General features: G+C 47.3%; 1 protein-coding gene across 2 annotated transcripts in view; it reads right to left on the bottom strand.

Moving 5' to 3' along the window:
* Window positions 1–1,640: 1,640 nt before the first annotated feature.
* Window positions 1,641–16,697, bottom strand: part of ACP7 (acid phosphatase 7, tartrate resistant (putative)) — a 28,339-nt gene continuing 13,282 nt past the window's right edge. For both annotated transcript variants that reach the window (XM_083754065.1, XM_083754066.1), the window contains exons 7-14: window positions 16,059–16,121; window positions 13,799–13,913; window positions 13,565–13,678; window positions 11,306–11,363; window positions 8,874–8,941; window positions 7,501–7,572; window positions 4,810–4,947; window positions 1,641–3,618 (exon numbers count right to left, since the gene is read on the bottom strand). In XM_083754065.1, coding sequence (XP_083610191.1) covers window positions 3,553–3,618; window positions 4,810–4,947; window positions 7,501–7,572; window positions 8,874–8,941; window positions 11,306–11,363; window positions 13,565–13,678; window positions 13,799–13,913; window positions 16,059–16,121 — 694 coding nt within the window. In that variant the 3' untranslated portion in view covers window positions 1,641–3,552. The remainder of the gene's footprint in view (window positions 3,619–4,809; window positions 4,948–7,500; window positions 7,573–8,873; window positions 8,942–11,305; window positions 11,364–13,564; window positions 13,679–13,798; window positions 13,914–16,058; window positions 16,122–16,697) is intronic.

Genomic DNA, 16,697 nt, shown 5'->3' with positions numbered 1-16,697 from the left:
AGGGGGAAACCGCTGAGACCCATGCTTTCTAAATCCAGATTTTCACTGCTACAATTTTGTGAAGGTCCTATGCGAGTGCCCGGAGGCAGTTGGAGGATGGATAGCAGCTAACGGATCGAGGTTGAATCCTGACAAGACAAAAGGAGTCTTTTAGGGGGATGAGGTGGGCAGGTGTGGGGGACTCCCTGGTCCTGAATGGGGCAACTGTGCCTCTGAAGGACCAGGTGCTCAACCTGGGAGTCATTTTGGACTCACTGCTGTCCATGGAGGCGCAGGTCCATTCTGTGTCCAGGGCAGCTGTCCACCAGCTCCATCTGGTATGCAGGATGGGACCCTCCCTGCCCACAGACTTTCTTGCCAGAGTGGTGCATGCTCTGGTTATCTCCCGCTTGGACTACTGCCATGTGCTCTACATGGGGCTACCTTTGAAGGTGACCCGGAAACTACCAACTAATCCAGAATGCGGCAGCTAGACTGGGGACTGGGAGTGGCTGCTGAGACCATATAACACCGGTCTTGAAAGACCTACATTGGCTCCCAGGACATTTCCGAGCACAATTCAAAGGGTGGGTGTTGACCTTTAAAGCCCTAAACGGCCTCGGTCCTGTAGACCCGAAGGAGCGTCTCCACCCCCATTGTTCTGCCCAGACACTGAGGTCCAGCTCCAAGGGCCTTCTGGCAGTTCCCTCATTGCCAGAAGCCAAGTTACAGGGAACCAGGCAGAGGGCCTTCTTGGTAGTGGCACCCACCCATGAAATGTCAAAGAGATAAACAACTACCTGACATCTAGAAGAAATCTGAAGGAAGCCCTGTTTAGGTAAGTTTTTAATGACTGATATTTTAATGGAGGGGTCAGCAAACTTTTTCAACAGGGGACCGGTCCACTGTCCCTCAGACCTTATGGGGAGCCAGACTGTATTTTGAAGGGGGGCGGAATGAACAAATTCCTATGCCCCACAAATAACCCAGAGATGCATTTTAAATAAAAGGACACATTCTACTCATGTAAAAACACGCTGATTCCTGGACCATCCATGGGCCAGATTGAGAAGGCAATTGGGCCAGATCCGGGCCCCGGGCCTTAGTTTGCCTACCCATGTTTTAATGTATTTTTAATCTTCTGTTGGAAGTCATCCAGAGTGGCTGGGGTACAAATAATAAATTATGATGATGATGATGTCAAAACCGTGGTAAAATGCACTAATACAGGCTAGTTTGTGCCTTATGTGAACATCCTGAGTGTCATCTTATTAGAGGTGACCGATCTGTCTTTTTAGGTTTCAGTATATCTTGGCTTGAGCAGGTAGTTATAGAATCAAAGAACTGTAGATTTGGAAGGGACCCCAAGGGTCATCTATACAGTGGTACCTCGGGTTACATACGCTTCAGGTTACACACTCCGCTAACCCAGAAATAGTGCTTCAGGTTAAAAACTTTGCTTCAGGATAAGAACAGAAATCGGGCTCCAGCGGCACGGCGGCAGCAGGAGGTCCCATTAGCTAAAGTGGTGCTTCAGGTTAAGAACAGTTTCAGGTTAAGAACAGACCTCCGGAACGAATTAAGTACTTAACCTGAGGTACCACTGTACAAGCAACTGTTTCTGGTTGCTGAATTTAAAAAAGAACTGTAGTATTCTGGGCTTCCCTTTTTTCAAACTTTTATTCAAGTAATTTCTTTCTCGTGGGGGAAAACAATATTGCCTCTGTCCTGCGCTACAGAAAAACACAATTCACACCAGATTATTGCGTAGATGACAGCAATTCCCATGGCTCTCAAGTCTTTCAAAAAGCTTGTGGCTGCACGTCATTCACAACCTGCCATTTAATAATATTAATTTCACCTGCAAATCTGTGTAGTGACAAGACTTCCTTTCACTTTCCGCTCAGTCATGTTCTTAGTAGAGATGCGAATCAAACACCTGCCTCAGGTCTTGTGCTTCCAGAGAGGAAGAGCGGTTGGCTGAGGAGCAAGCGAAGGAAAAGACTGCACCGATGAAGGGAGAAAAAATCCCAGGCTGTGGTTGCTGGAGTGGCGAATGCAGAGAGGGCAGGAAAGACACCAAGGCAGGATCCTACCCATGGGAGGGGAGGGTTGCATTTTTAAACTTCCAAAAATGAGGGGTGCTAAAATGTTGTAACATGGCTTTGTTAGGATTATAATGTTCCGTTCCACCTAAACAGATGTATGGAGCTGCTGTATGTCACATGTCTGTTTACATTCCACCACAGCTTGCTGGGAACAGACATGTTTTTCTTTTGCCCTGATGCTGAATAAACGCCTGTAAATATGCTTACATATGCCTCTGTCCGCCATTTCTGTTGTGAAGAGTTATTCACTCTGCTGATTAGAGCGTGCTCAGTCTCTAAAGGTTTCTGAGGCTTGAGTCGCTGATTGATACTGTTCTGAGAACAGGAGTTCACCCGGCTGCCGGCCAGTGGCTGGAGCCAGTTGGGGGCCTGTGAAATGCCCCCGTCTCCCCAGACGGGCTCGGGAACTCCAAATATTTTGGTTTAATTAATACTATTTAGTGTTGCTTGCACTCCTGCCAACCTAGCAGTTCGAAAGCACGTCAAAGTGCAAGTAGATAAATAGAGACCGCTCCGGCAGGAAGGTAAACGGCATTTCCGTGTGCTGCTCTGGTTCGCCAGAAGCGGCTTAGTCATGCTGGCCACATGACCCGGAAGCTGTCTGTGGACAAACGCTGGCTCCCTCAGCCTATAGAGTGAGATGAGTGCACAACCCCAGAGTCGGTCACGACTGGACCTAATGGTCAGGGGCCCCTTTACCTTTTTTAATGTTACTTGGTAAGCAGATTGTGTGTAGAATTGCATAGCAACCATCAAAAATGATTTCCAAGTACTTGCAGTTACGTTATATATTAATTTTCTATTATTATTATTATTATTATGGTTATTTTCAGAAGGTAAAATTTAAATTCTTTGCTTTTCCTAAAGCAGTTTATGTGCTTCTTCATCCAGCATAGACTAACCAGGCTGAGTGTTGTCCAGTCACAAAAATTATAGCAGATTTAAATCACTCACACCCCACAGCATAATTTTAAGACCCCTCACTGGAGAGATTTGCAAAAATAAAGCTTCGCCCCTTATAATGGCCTGCCCTGCTACCCACGGCTGCCTTGGTGACCTTCCTGAGCTCAACTTCAAAAGAGAAAATGCTACTTTTCATAACAGTAGAACCTAATGGGGTGATTCAACGAAACTGAGGGCTATCGATGACGATGATGTCTGTGCTCAGCTGGAGACAGCAATGTTTCTGAATACCAGTTGCTGGAAGCCACAGAAAGTGCTCTTGTGCTTGGAGGGAATCTTGCAGGATTCCCTCTGGGGGCAAGAAGAGGGTGCTGGAATAGATGGGCCGTTGGCGTGATCCCCTCGCCGTGATCATCTGATGTTCTTACTGCTTCTGGGACTTGTGGGGGAGATGGCTCTGGTGGCTTCCTCTTCTTCCTGCGTTGAAAGTTGGTTGTCACAAGGCAAAGGCCCCAGACACCGTCTAGACCAGGAAGGGAACAGGGAGGTCACCAAGGACCTGCTAGTGCCAGGCTTCTGGGCCGTGCAGTTCTTTGATCAGCCAAATCCCGTCCACGACCTTCCCACTCTGAAAAGCAAAGAGAGAGAGTGAGAGTGTGTGTCTTTGGGGTTAGGGTCCCTCCAGGAAAAGCTGCACAATCTGGCTGCAGTTTGCACACCTGGTTCAAATATAGGGCTTTGCAGAAACATTATTAGTAGTAGTATTAGTATTACTACGTTTATGTACCACCTGTTCTTCCAAGGAGCTCTAGGCAATGCACATGGCTCTTCATCCTCACAACAACCCTGTAAGGTAGTTTAGGTTAAGAGACAGTGACTGGCCCAAAGTCACCCAATGAGCTTCATGGCTGCGTGGGGATTCGAACCCTGGTCTCCCAGGTCATAGTCCATAGCTATAACCATTACGCCACCCTGGCTCTCAATATGATACTGGAAACAATGCAGGGGTCAGACACCTCTGGGAGTCCCAATTAGTAAATGTTAAACATTTCTTGGACAATTTTTTGTGTCTGGAGCAGGGGAATGGGATCTTGGGCCCCAAGGCTTCTCATGGGGGATCCAGTGGGTATGAATGGTTCCTTTTTTTTTTTTAAGGATATTTATTCAGAATTTCAAAAATACAAGAAAAAAAGACCAAAAAATAATAAGAAAAACAAGTGCATAAAGGAAAAAATAAACAACAATATAACAACATCACAACAGAAAAAACAAAAGAAAAAAAACAGAAAACAAATCCCATATTACATCTTTTCATTTGCTTATTTCTTTGACCTCCTCACACCTCCCTTTTTTATTCTGACTTAATTCGTTGTTTCAGCAAATTATTTCCATCTTTCTCAATTCTTATTTAAATAATTTATCTTGACAGTCTAACCTATTAGTTATCTCAACAACTTTCCATCTTTTACCATGTTCTGTTATTCGATTTACCTTAATTTATTTAACCTTATCTTACCATAAAAACCTTAAAATTCAAAATTCAAAATTTAAGACATATTTATACATAACTCCTTATATCCTTTCTACTAAAGCCAAATAATTCCATTCCAACATTTTCCTAGTATTTCATTAGTTTTACACTAATTCCAAAAATAGAAAGAAAATTTTCTTTTTATAGACTTTTTTTTCCTAATTTTTATCCAACGTCCCTTCTTCCTGGTCTCGGGTGGGTATGAATGGCTCCTGAGGCCGCAGCTGAGCTGCACTGGAAACCCCTGCATTCTGCATTGCTCTTTCGCAGGACTTGAGCGCTGCCCACCTGCTCATCCGACACTTGTTCCAGCCAAACGTGAGTCCTGTTCATGATCTGCATGTGGGTGTAGCCATAATCCTCAATCCGCACGGCGCTCCATTCTCGTGGGTCGGGGACAAAGGGGTCAAGTCGCTCTCTGCAGCCCTGGTGGGTGAAGAAGGAAGAGGCTCAAAGGCCGGGCAGCTGAGAGTTTTCCACAGTGCACAGCTTCTTCAGGCTTTGCCAACGTGGTGCCCTCCAGATGGGAGTTGCACTCCAAAACCTTTGAAGGGCACCCGGTTGGGGAGGGCTGGCTGAGCTGCACAACAGAGAACCCAGGGGTTCTCAAACATTCTCGGGCCTCCCTGATTCCATAAACTCATCCCCAGTGCCTCCTACCCTGTAAATGCATTATTCAGAATAGCGGTTTATACGCCCCACTAAGGAAGATAGTAAATAACACAATGCAATCCAAATCAGGTGGAGCACATGGGTTGCATTCAATGGCCTGATCGTATTTGCAGACTCATATTATGTTTTGCTCTAGGTGTCAGGGACTGGGCAGAGGAGGAGTGGTGGAGAAGGAAGAGGAAGACAGTATAGATTTACAACAGGGGTTTGGTCTCATGAGGCAGAGCGTTCCACCAGGCCGGAGCCTGTCAGCATTGCCCTTGAGCCAGTGCACCAACTGGACTCATGCACTTCAACCCCGACTGGGCTAGGCGAGCTGGGTAGCACTGCCAGAGACCTCCTTTCTCACAGGAACAGGTCACAGTGCTGTGGACTCACAGCTTAGAGCTGAGAGCACCGGATTCACTGTCTCAATAATACAGTCGTTGCGCAGCAGAGTTTTGCAGAGTCTTGCAGAGTATAAACCACTCGGAGAGCAGCTCTGTAGAATATCTTCCTTTTATTCTGTAACTACAACTATGATACAAAACTATATACAGAGCTGAATATTCTAAGCATAAATCAATGCTACACTGAGAGTCTGCAGCTGCTCTTAGCAGCAACCTTATCTCTAGACACGATCTCTAACACTCTCTCTCTCTCCGGTACACTGACTGACTGACTCTCTGACTCACACACACACATTGATGTGGTGCTTAGGCAGAATAAGTAGATAGCAGGACACGCCTCCTCCTCTCTGGAGAGTCAGCAGAGACCATCAGGAGATCATCAGGAGATTCTTGGGTATGGGAGGGGTGAAATCTCCTCAGAGCCATCACTGAAAAGGCCCTGGCTCTGGTTGAGGCTAATCTGACTTCCTTAGGGCCCGGGACCTCTAGGGTGCTGCTATTTATGGACCTTAAGGAATTAAGGATAAAAGGAATTACTTCTTCATGCAATGCATTGTTAAACTACGGAACTCCCTGCCACAGGAGGCAGCGATGGCCAACAACTGGGATGGCTTTAAAAGAGGATGAGACAAATTCAGAGGGCTATCGGTGGCTACTAGTCACAATGGCTATACTCTGTCTCCACAACCTGAGGCAGCAGTGCTTCGGAATACCAGTGGCTGAGAACCACAGGAGGGGAGAAAGCTTTTGTGCTCATGATTTCCCATTGAAGCATCTTGTTGGTCCCGGGATGATGCACAAGATGGACCTATGGCCTGATCATATTAGCAGACTCATATTATGCTTTGCCCTAGGTGTCAGGGACTGGGGAATTGTGGGAGAGCCAGAGCAACACCTGGCTGACACTTTATCACCGGAAAGCATGCCAGGCCCTCCATCTCCCAGAACCTGGTGAGCCTTGAAAGTAGGAGAAAAAAGAGCTCAAAGACAGGGAGCACATAGCAGGACCTATAGAGGAGACGATGAGAACGACAAATGGGGAAGAGATGGGGTGGAGGTGGAGATTCACTTGGGACAACGTCATTATCCAAGAGGCTGGGTTCTACAGCCTCTCTGTAAAGACTGAAATAAGAAAGGACTGTAAGAAACTCTTCCTTGTCGTATGCCGTATTTTTCGCACCATAGGACGCACCGGACAATAGGATGCAATAGATTCTCTCCCTCTCTGCCCAGCGCCCCTTCAGCGAAGCGGCAATTTCCCCCCTCTTGTTTCCCCCCTCTAAAACAAGGTGCCGTTTAAGGTGCGTTCAGATGCCTTCAGGCAGCTACCTTGGAAGCCTGGAGAGCGAAAGGGGTCGGTGCGCACCGACCCCTCTTACTCTCCAGGCTTCAGGTTCCTTTCGACCTGCTCTTTGGGGCTGGCGGGGGGAAGCCCACCACCAGCCCCAAAGAGGAGGTCGGGAGCAGCGGAAAGGCGTGCGGCTATAGAGGCTCCTGCCATAGCCGCATGTCACCTCTCCAGCCGGGAGAGGGTCGCGGGGGGGGGGGCTTCTTTAGCCCCGTGCGCGCTCTCCCGGCTGGAGAGGTGGCGCGCGGCTATAGAGGCTCCTGCCATAGCCGCGCGTCACCTCTCCAGCCAGCAGAGGGTCGCGGGGCTATGCTGTCTTCGCTCCATAGGACGCACACACATTCCCCCTTCATTTTTGAAGGGGAAAAAGTGCGTCCTATGGTGCGAAAAATACGGTACTTTCCTGGGCAGCCAGCCGGGAGCCGCTGACAGCACCCTGACACTAGGCTAGATGAGCAAAACAGTCTGATATGTGAGGAACTCTGTATATATTCAGAAGGACGGTGTAATTAGCTCATAAGCCACCATTTAAAATTAAGTCTGCCCACCCACCCAACACCTCACACTTACTGCTGATCCAGTGATAATATGAACAGGGGCACAAGGGTTGGTGTAAGGAGCCTCGGTGCTGCCATTGCAAACCTGAAGGAGAAAGAGAGATGAGGAGGATTATTCATTTACTGTAATATTATTATTATTATTGTTTATATACCACCCTATACCCGGAGGTCTCATGGCGGTTCACAGAAAAGATCACAACATATATAATCAGAATAAAAACAATAACACACTCCCAGAAATGAGCCACCTTTTAAAAGGGCATAGGACAGGGGTCAGCAAACTTTTTCAGCAGGGGGCCGGTCCACTGTCCCTCAAACTTTGTGGGGGGCCGGACTATATGGGGGGAAATGAATGAATTCCCATGCCCCACAAATAACCCAGAGATGCATTTTAAATAAAAGGACACATTCTACTCCTGTAAAAACATGCTAATTCCCGGACCATCCGTGGGCCTAATTGAGAAGCCTATTGGGCCAGTTCCGGCCTCTGGGCCTTAGTTTGCCTATCCATGGTATAGGATCAGATCAAGCAAAGGACTGGTTAAAAAGGAACACTTTTGCCTGGAGCTTAAAGGTGTGTAAGGCACCAGGCAAACTTCCCTGGGGAGAGCATTTCAGTACTTTAAATTTGCTGTATTTCCTATATATCCCACCTTTTTCTCCAAGGAGCTCAGGGTGGTGGGCCTGGTCCTTCCCCTTTCCTCATTCAATCCCCACAACGACCCTGCGAGGTAGGTTAGGCTGAGAGGCGGCCATGACTGGGCCAAGGTAACTCTGGTCTCCCAGGTCCTAGCAGCCTGTATTCCTACACCGTCTCCCATCCAAGTACTAACCAGGCCTGACCCTGCTTAGCTTCCCAGATCAGATGAGATTGGGCTTGTTCAAGTCAGAAGAGCAGGACTCTTTAGCAGTGGTGAAATTCCTGCTGGCGAGTCTGTGGGATGGCACCAGCTCCTTCAAGGCCTGTTGCCTGAGGATGGGCAGTTCCACGAAGCAGGGGGCCCTTTTGCAAAAGGAGATCATGTGGCCCAGGACAGGCATACCCAACTCTGAGACAGGCATACCCAAACTCAGCCCTCCAGATGCTTTGGGACTACAATTCCCATCATCCACGTTAGCTAGGGATAATGGGAGTTGTAGTCCCAAAACATCTGGAGGGCAGAATTTGGGGGTGCCTGCTCTGGGATGATGCTCGCTGCTCCCAGCCACTGAAGCCGGCGTGGCAGAGAGCCAGATTCTACAGATTCCAACCCAGCAAGGTCTCCGAATCTCCCATCGCGGAGATTCTGCTGTGGGGTAAGGCCTCTCCCCCTTATCCCAGCTCTCGGGTGCCCTTCTCTGCTTCTGAACAGGACGCTGCCCCTTTGCCAAGCCTGGAATCACCTTGTAGTCGTAGACTGGCCACAGCCTCTCATAGGAGTGTTCGTGGGCCCACAGCTCCAGGTCAACCCCTGGAGGGAGGAGAAGAAGAGGCTTTTGCCAAGGCAGAGAACAGCAGCTGGTGCCAGAGAGACAGAGAAGCCCATGCCCCAACCTCTGCTCCCCCAAAGTCGCCGGCTCCATTGTATTTATGTATTTATTATTACCATATTTTTCGCTCTATAAGACGCACCAGACCGCAAGACGCACCTAGTTTTTGGAGGAGGAAAACAAGAAAAAAAATATTCTGAATCTCAGAGGCCAGAACAGCAAGAGGGATCGCTGCACAGTGAAAGCAGCGATCCCTCTTGCTGTTCTGGCTTCTGGGATAGCTGCGCAGCCTGCGTTCGCTCCATAAGATGCCCACACATTTCCCCTTACTTTTTAGGAGGGAAAAAGTGAGTCTTATAGAGCAAAAAGTACGGTAAATTCTTTCAACATACAACACCATACAGATTAATAATGAGGTAGAGGGTACGTTTTATCATATGTGGTGGACTTGTAAACGGGGAAAAGAATATTGGGAAATGATATATAATGAATTGAAGAAAAATGTTTGAAAGTACCTTTCCAAAAAAAAAACCCAGAGTCCTTTTTTCGTTGGGGATAATTCAGTCGGAAATTCCCAGGTGTCAAAAAAGATTATGTATGCTAATCATACATAATCATGTATGCTACTACTGCAGCCCGTGTTTTGCGAGACCCAAAAAGAAAATGAGCGAGGTCCCAAACAAAGAAGAATGGCAACTTAAATTGGTGGAATAGGCACACCTCGGAGATTTAACATATAGAAGAATATACAGTTAAAGAAGACTGGAAAATGTTTACTGATTATTTGGGTGAAAGTTGTGTAGATTTAAAAACACTGGTAACATTAAGATAAACAGTATAAATATGTTTTCATGGTATAACAATGGATTATGGAATGGTTTAGTTTACGTAAAATATGCAAGGATGTAGAGTATGCCAAATGAACCATGGAAAGAGAAGAAGAGAAGCCATTGATTTAAGGTTCTCTGAATGACTATCTTGAAATGTAAATTAGAAAAACGTAATAAAAACTATAAAATAATAATAATAATAATAATAATAATAATAATAATAATAATGATGATGATGATGATGAACTATACCACCCTAGACCAGGAGCTGGTCCTTAGGCAATACATGCAAAATAACGTTAATTCTAATCTACGTAGAAGGCGATAAACAGTTTAAATTATAAAAACAGTTTTTATAATGTGAAGGGAACCCTCTATTTTTGTTCTTAGCCATGTACATAATAAAGCGGCATCATTCAGTTGCAAAAGAGTATGCTTTGGAGCTCGTGCCAATTTTATTTTACTGTTTGGTCGTCCCAATTTTATGTTATTTTATTGTTTGATTGTTCCACAAGTGCCCTTTGCCCTGCTTGGTTGCACCAGTTTGTCAGAGAAGCTCCCCTCCAAGTTCTTCCAGCCTGGGAGTCATTTTGGACTCACAGCTGTCCATGGAGGCGCAGGTCAGTTCTGTGTCCAGGGCAGCTGTCTACCAGCTCCATCTGGTACGCAGGATGAGACCCGACCTGCCCACAGACTGTCTGGCCAGAGTGGTGCATGCTCTGGTTATCTCCCGCTTGGACTACTGCAATGCACTCTACGTGGGGCTACCTTTGAAGGTGACCCGGAAACTACAACTAATCCAGAATGCGGCAGCTAGACTGGTGACTGGGAGCGGCCGCCAGGACCACATAACACCGGTCTTGAAAGACCTACATTGGCTCCCAGTACATTTCTGAACATAATTCAAAGTGTTGGTGCTGACCTTTAAAGACCTAAATGGCCTCAGTCCAGTATATCTGATGGAGCATCTCCACCCCCATCGTTCTGCCCGGACACTGAGGTCCAGCGCTGAGGGCCTTCTGGCAGTTCCCTCATTGCAAGAAGCAAAGCTACAGGGAACCCGGCAGAGGGCCTTCTCAGTGGTGGTGCCCGCCCTGTGGAACGCCCTCCCATCAGAACAACAACTACCTGACATTTAGAAGACATCTTAAGGCAGCCCTGTTGAGGGAAGTTTTTAATGTGTGATATTTTAGTGTATTTTTGGTCTCTGTGGAAGCCACCCAGAGTGGCTGGGGAAACACAGCCAGATGGGCTGGGTAAAAATAAATTATTATTATTATTATTATTATTATTATTACATTCCAGGATCACGCTATCATGAGCCTGGCTGTTTGGAGAAGAGAACCTTAAGCTATAAAAGTTAATATTGTCTCCCGTGAGAAGACCGAGGTCTGTGTCACTGCTGGAGTTCTTGGGGGCTGATTTATGCTAGCTTTGGTTTAATGTATAATAATCTCAACAGATCTGATAGCCAGAATGGAGGTGCAGGCAGGGAAGGAGGAGGAGAATACCTACCGTATTTGTAGAACAGGTCCTCCAAGCCAAACTGCTGTGGGTCAAGGCCTCGGCGGATCTGGGAAGTTGAGGTGGGGGGAAAGGAGAGAGAGAGAGAGAGAGAGAGAGAGAGAGAGAGAGAGAGAGAGAACGAACAGATTAATCCATGCCAGCCAGCCCACTACTTACTCAAGACTTCCCTGCGAAAGAAGGTTGCAATGTTTGGGACTTTTTAGTTAAGAGAAAATAATTGCTTGATTATTGTAACTCGCTCTACGCGAGGCTGCCCTTGAAGCTGGCCCAGAAACTCCAGCGGGTGCAGAATGCCGTGGCAAGACTCCTTACAGGGTCCTTGCTGCGGGATCACATTCATCCAGTATTTTACCAGCTGCACTGGCTCCTGGTGGAGTACAGGGTCAGGATTAAGGTGCTGGTTTTGACCTTTAAAGCCCTATATAGCCTAGGACCCTCGTACCTACGGGACCGCCTCTCCTGGTATGCCCCATGGAGGACCTTAAGGTCCACAAATAACAACACTTTGGAGGTCCCAGGTCGCAAGGTGGTTAGATTGGTCTCAACTAGGGCCAGGGCCTTTTCTGCACTGGCCCCGACGTGGTAGAACGCTCTGTCACAGGAGACTAGGGCCCTGCGGGACTTGACATCTTTCCGCAGGGCCTGCAAGACAGAGCTGTTCCACCTGGCCTTTGGTTTGGACTCAGTCTGACCCTTATGTTTCCCTCCCCTTAGGGTCTTGATTTATCGGCTACTTTTAAAATGAGGCTGCATTTTAAATTGCGTTTTAACCTGTATTTTAAATTGGTTTGACCCCCCCCCATTATGTTTCTACTGTGATTTTATTGGCGTTAGCTGCCCTGAGCCCGGCTCTGGCCATGGAGGGCGGGGTATAAATAATTTTTTTTATTATTATTATAAGAATGCATCCCCACCTCAGTTCTGCAGAAGACAGGATGTGGTACTGAACGGAGAACCCAGCTTCCAAAAAACCTCAGCTCTCATTTTAATAAGCCAAAAAACAAATTTCTAGCCCTCGCGGTGGCAAAGATATGCTTGGCAGTGTGGGAACTTAATGCCTAGTAAAATCTTAGGAGCGGAAGGGGCTTCCTTCCTTCCACAGCCTCCTGCCTTTTACTAGTATCTGGGTCAGATGGAATTAGTTGTGCCAAGCAAGAAAAGCCCTTTCTCTACGCTGTATGCTCTGCGAATCGGTATAGCCTATGGGACATGGCATAACCTGCCCCTGTTTAAGGAGGATATTGACAAGCTGGAAGGTTTGCAGAAGAGGGCGACCAAGATGATCAAGGGTCTGGAAACCAAACCAGGAATGGTTGAAGGAGCTGGGTATGTTTAGCCTGGGAAAGAGAGACCAATTCCTCAAAAGATTCCATCAACGGTGTCTCCGAAAAATTTGACACATCACTTGGGAAGACAGGTGAACTAATACCAGTGTACTGGAAGAAGCAAAGATCACTGGTGTCGAAGCAATGATTCTTCAACATCACCTTCGTTGGACTGGTCATGTTGTGCGGAAGCCTGATTATCATCTTCCAAAACAACTACTCTATTCCAAACTTAAAAATGGAAAGCGTAATGCTGGTGGTCAACAAAAGAGGTTTAAAGACTGTGTCAAGGCAAATCTAAATAAATGTAGTATAAACACGGACAACTGGGAAACACTGGCCTGCGATCGCTCCAGTTGGAGAACAGCCTTTACCAAAGGTGTCATGGGCTTTGAAGACACTCGAACTCAAGGCGCAAGGGAGAAACGTGCCAAGAGGAAGGCACACTTGGCAAATCCACACCGGGATCAACTCCCGCCGGGAAACCAATGTCCCCACTGTGGAAGGACGTGTGGATCCAGAATTGGCCTCCACAATCACTTATGGACTCACTGTTAAGGCCGTGTTTATGGAAGACAATCTTACTCGGCTACGAGGGATCGCCAGAGAAGAAGATCTGAAGGGCTGTCACAAGGAAGAGGGAGTCAGCTTGTTTTCTGCTGCTCCAGAGGGTAGGACTCGAAGCAACGGATTCAAATGACAAGCAAGAAGCTTTGCATTAAATATTAGGAAGAACTTCCTGGTGGTAAGAGCTGTTTGACAGTGGAAAGGACTCCCTCAGAAGGTGGAAAGGACTGTCCTTGGTTGGAGAGTGTTGGCAAAAGTTGCGAAGCCATCTGCCAGGGATTCCTGCATTGCCTGGGGTTGAACCAGATGACCCTTGGTGTCCATTCCACACCTACAATTCCTTCCTCTCACTTACAATGCTCTCATACAGCGTACAGTCATCCTGGTCGTTGTTGGAGCAGTACATGGGCCTGTGCCCCATGGTAATGATCCAGGGACGTTCCTTGCGCCGTTCAGGCTGGTTCGCCTCCTGCAGGAGAGAGAAAGGTAGCCGTCAGCAGTGAGTGGGGGATGCCAACCGTCCCAGAGGCAAGCTGCCACTTTCCCCCTTCCCACCTCACCCCCCAAAAAACAGGGGTCTGCTCCTCACCTGCAGGTCCTTCTCCAGCCACTGAAATTGCTCTGCTACGAGCTGCTGTCCATATTTCAAGAAGAAGTAGACTTCAGTGGAGAAGGAAATGATGTGGGCAGGTCCAATATCCCAGCTGAGGGGGAAAGATGAGAAATCAGGGGACTCCAGAAAACCAACAAGCCTCACTATGTAAGGAATGACTGGGAGCAGCCGCCGAGACCCCATAACACCGGTCCTGAAAGACCTACATTGGCTCCCAGGATGTTTCCAGGAACAATTCAAAGTGTTGGTGCTGACCTTTAAAGCCCTAAACGGCCTCAAAGGCCCAGTATCCCTGAAGGAGCGTCTCCACCCCCATCATTCTGCCCGACACTGAGGTCCAGCTCTGAGGGCCTTCCGGCGGTTCCCTCACTGCGAGAAGCCAAGTTACAGGGAACCAGGCACAGAGCCTTCTCAGTGGTGGCACCTGCCCTGTGGAACACCCTCCCAGCAGATGTCAAGGAAATAAACAACTACAGTGGAACCTCGGGTTGCGAACATAATCTGTGACGGAGGCACGTCTGCAACCAGCAGCGTTCGTAACGCCATGTCTGCGCACGCGCATGATGTGATTTGGTTTTCTGCGCATGCGCAAGCGGCAAAAGCCAGAAGCAACCCTTTCTGGTACTGCCAGGTTTCCCGCGGTCCACAACCTGAAAGCACACAACCCAAAGCGTCTGTAACCTGAGGTACCACTGTACCTAATGTTTAGAAGACATCTGAAGGCAGCCCTGCTTAGGGAAGTTTTTAATGTTTGATGTTTTATCGTGTTTTTAATATTCTGTTGGGAGCTGCTCAGAGTGGCTGGGGAAGCCCAGCCAGATGGGCGGGGTATAAATAATAAACTATTATTATTATTATTATTATTATTATTATTATTATTATTATTAGTGTCACACTTCAAGTTGGCAAGGCCCAGCCCTAGAATCATAGCTGTCAACTTACAGATTTGAAAATAAGGGACCAGCAGCCTCGAAAATAAGGGATCAGCAACCAAAATAAGGGATCAACAATTACTTTGATAAAATACATATTTTGTTGCGTACAAATGGCTTTAGATACCTATTAGATCCATAAATTACCATATAGCATATATTCAACAAACAAAAAACAGCAACAATTTGTTGTTGACAAAGGACAGCTGGACATAGAAAGGGCCCCATTACCTTCAGTAGCTTATTTAAGGGACATCATCAATAAGGGACAGCAGCGGGACATGGCGCTGGGATAAGGGACTGTCCCGCCAAATAATGGACGCTTGACAGCTATGCCTAGAATGCACCAGGCTGGACTGCTCACAGCCCCCTCTCCTCTAGGCTCCTGTGCACCCAGTTTGGCTTGTGTTAAAACCAGCCAATTGCTCTGGGGAGATGCTCCAAATTCTTCCAACCAATTTACCCAGCATCGAGTCATTGACCCGAAGCAATGGCTCCAAGTTACAAGAAGGGAGATTCCCTCTAAACATCAGGAATAACTTTCTGTGAGTAAGAGCAGTTTGAGAGGGGAACAGACTCCCTTGGAAGCCGCTGGACTCTCCTTCCACGGAGGTTTTTAAGCAGAGGTTGGATGACCCTCTGTCATGGATGCTTGAGTTGAGATTCCTGCATTGCAGGGGGCTGGACTGGATGACCCCAGGGGTCCCTTCCTACAATTCTAGGATTGAGAAGCTGTGTGGTTCTCAAACTTTTTTGGATCCCTGCCCCTGCAGTTCCATAAACCCTTCCCCAGTGCCCTCTACTCTATGAAAAGCACTGTTCAGAATAGCGCTTTGCAAGACCCACTAAGGAAGATAACGACACAATAAAATTCAAGCCAGGAACAATTAATTGCCTGTTTAATCAAAATCCAATTAAAACTATTTAGTTTAATTAATTCACCCAACGGGTGAACTTGGTCCCGTGATACCAGCTTTTCAAACTCGGAGTCGTTTACACCTTCAGCAAACCCCCGCCTCTCTTAGGGCCCCCTGGGGAATACCACCCCCTCTTCTGCAAAGGGCGCTGCCACTCACTTTGTGAACCCCTGAGCTCTCCTGGGCATGGACAGCGATGCCCTCAAGGTAATGGTGGTGGCGTCTGCAATAGGCCCTTTTCCAGGAAGCTTGCATTTTACACAAATCAGCATAAATGCACACATTACCCGGATGGTTCTAGTGACAAGCCACCTCTTCAGCATTTTGCAAGACGGCCACAAACGAGCAGGAAATCCGGCCGCTTGGCCTGGGCTAGACGACACTCACCTGTACCAGAGGCTCTCCGTGCCACCGGGCATGTTGAAGCGGAAGCGGTAGTTGGAGAAGTTGCTGAAAGAAGAAGCGAAGGGAGAAAGTCACAGGGGGGAGAGGGACGTCGCAGCCCCTGCCCTTCATTGTGAAGTTTATATGTAATAACAACAACAACAATCGTGATTACGGTCTAGAGACCCAACAAATCGTTACAAAGCAATACACAATTCAGACAGCCTACCTCCAGGTTAAACAAGCATTTTGTTCAGAATATAAGGATCATTGGTTCTTGCAACCACCGATAAAAACTTTGCCACTGCTAATGTTCTAGCATTTGTCCGGTCTTCCAATAGGAACCTGACATAGTGAGCCTCTGATTTTCCCGGGAAAGGTACCAGCAAGGGTAGTATCAGTTCAGCCCTGGCTTGCTAATATTTTGCACAGTGCAACAAAATATGTTTTATGGAATCAATGTCTTGAGCACACGAGCAAAGTCTGTCCTGGTAGGGAACTCCTCTCAACCTGCCATCCAACACTGCAGAAAGAAAGACGTTTAGTCTGGCTTTGGTGAAAAGCCTTTGGTAGTTTGGTACTGTCAGGTTTTTAATGTAAGATGTTAACTTAAAGACATGCCCATATGTAATAGTAATAAAT

Source organism: Podarcis gaigeae, assembly GCF_964106915.1.
Source record: "Podarcis gaigeae genome assembly, chromosome: 8".
Classification (NCBI taxonomy): domain Eukaryota; kingdom Metazoa; phylum Chordata; class Lepidosauria; order Squamata; family Lacertidae; genus Podarcis; species Podarcis gaigeae.
Note: the sequence above shows the minus strand (reverse complement) of the source record. Positions and strands in the feature narration are given on the sequence as shown.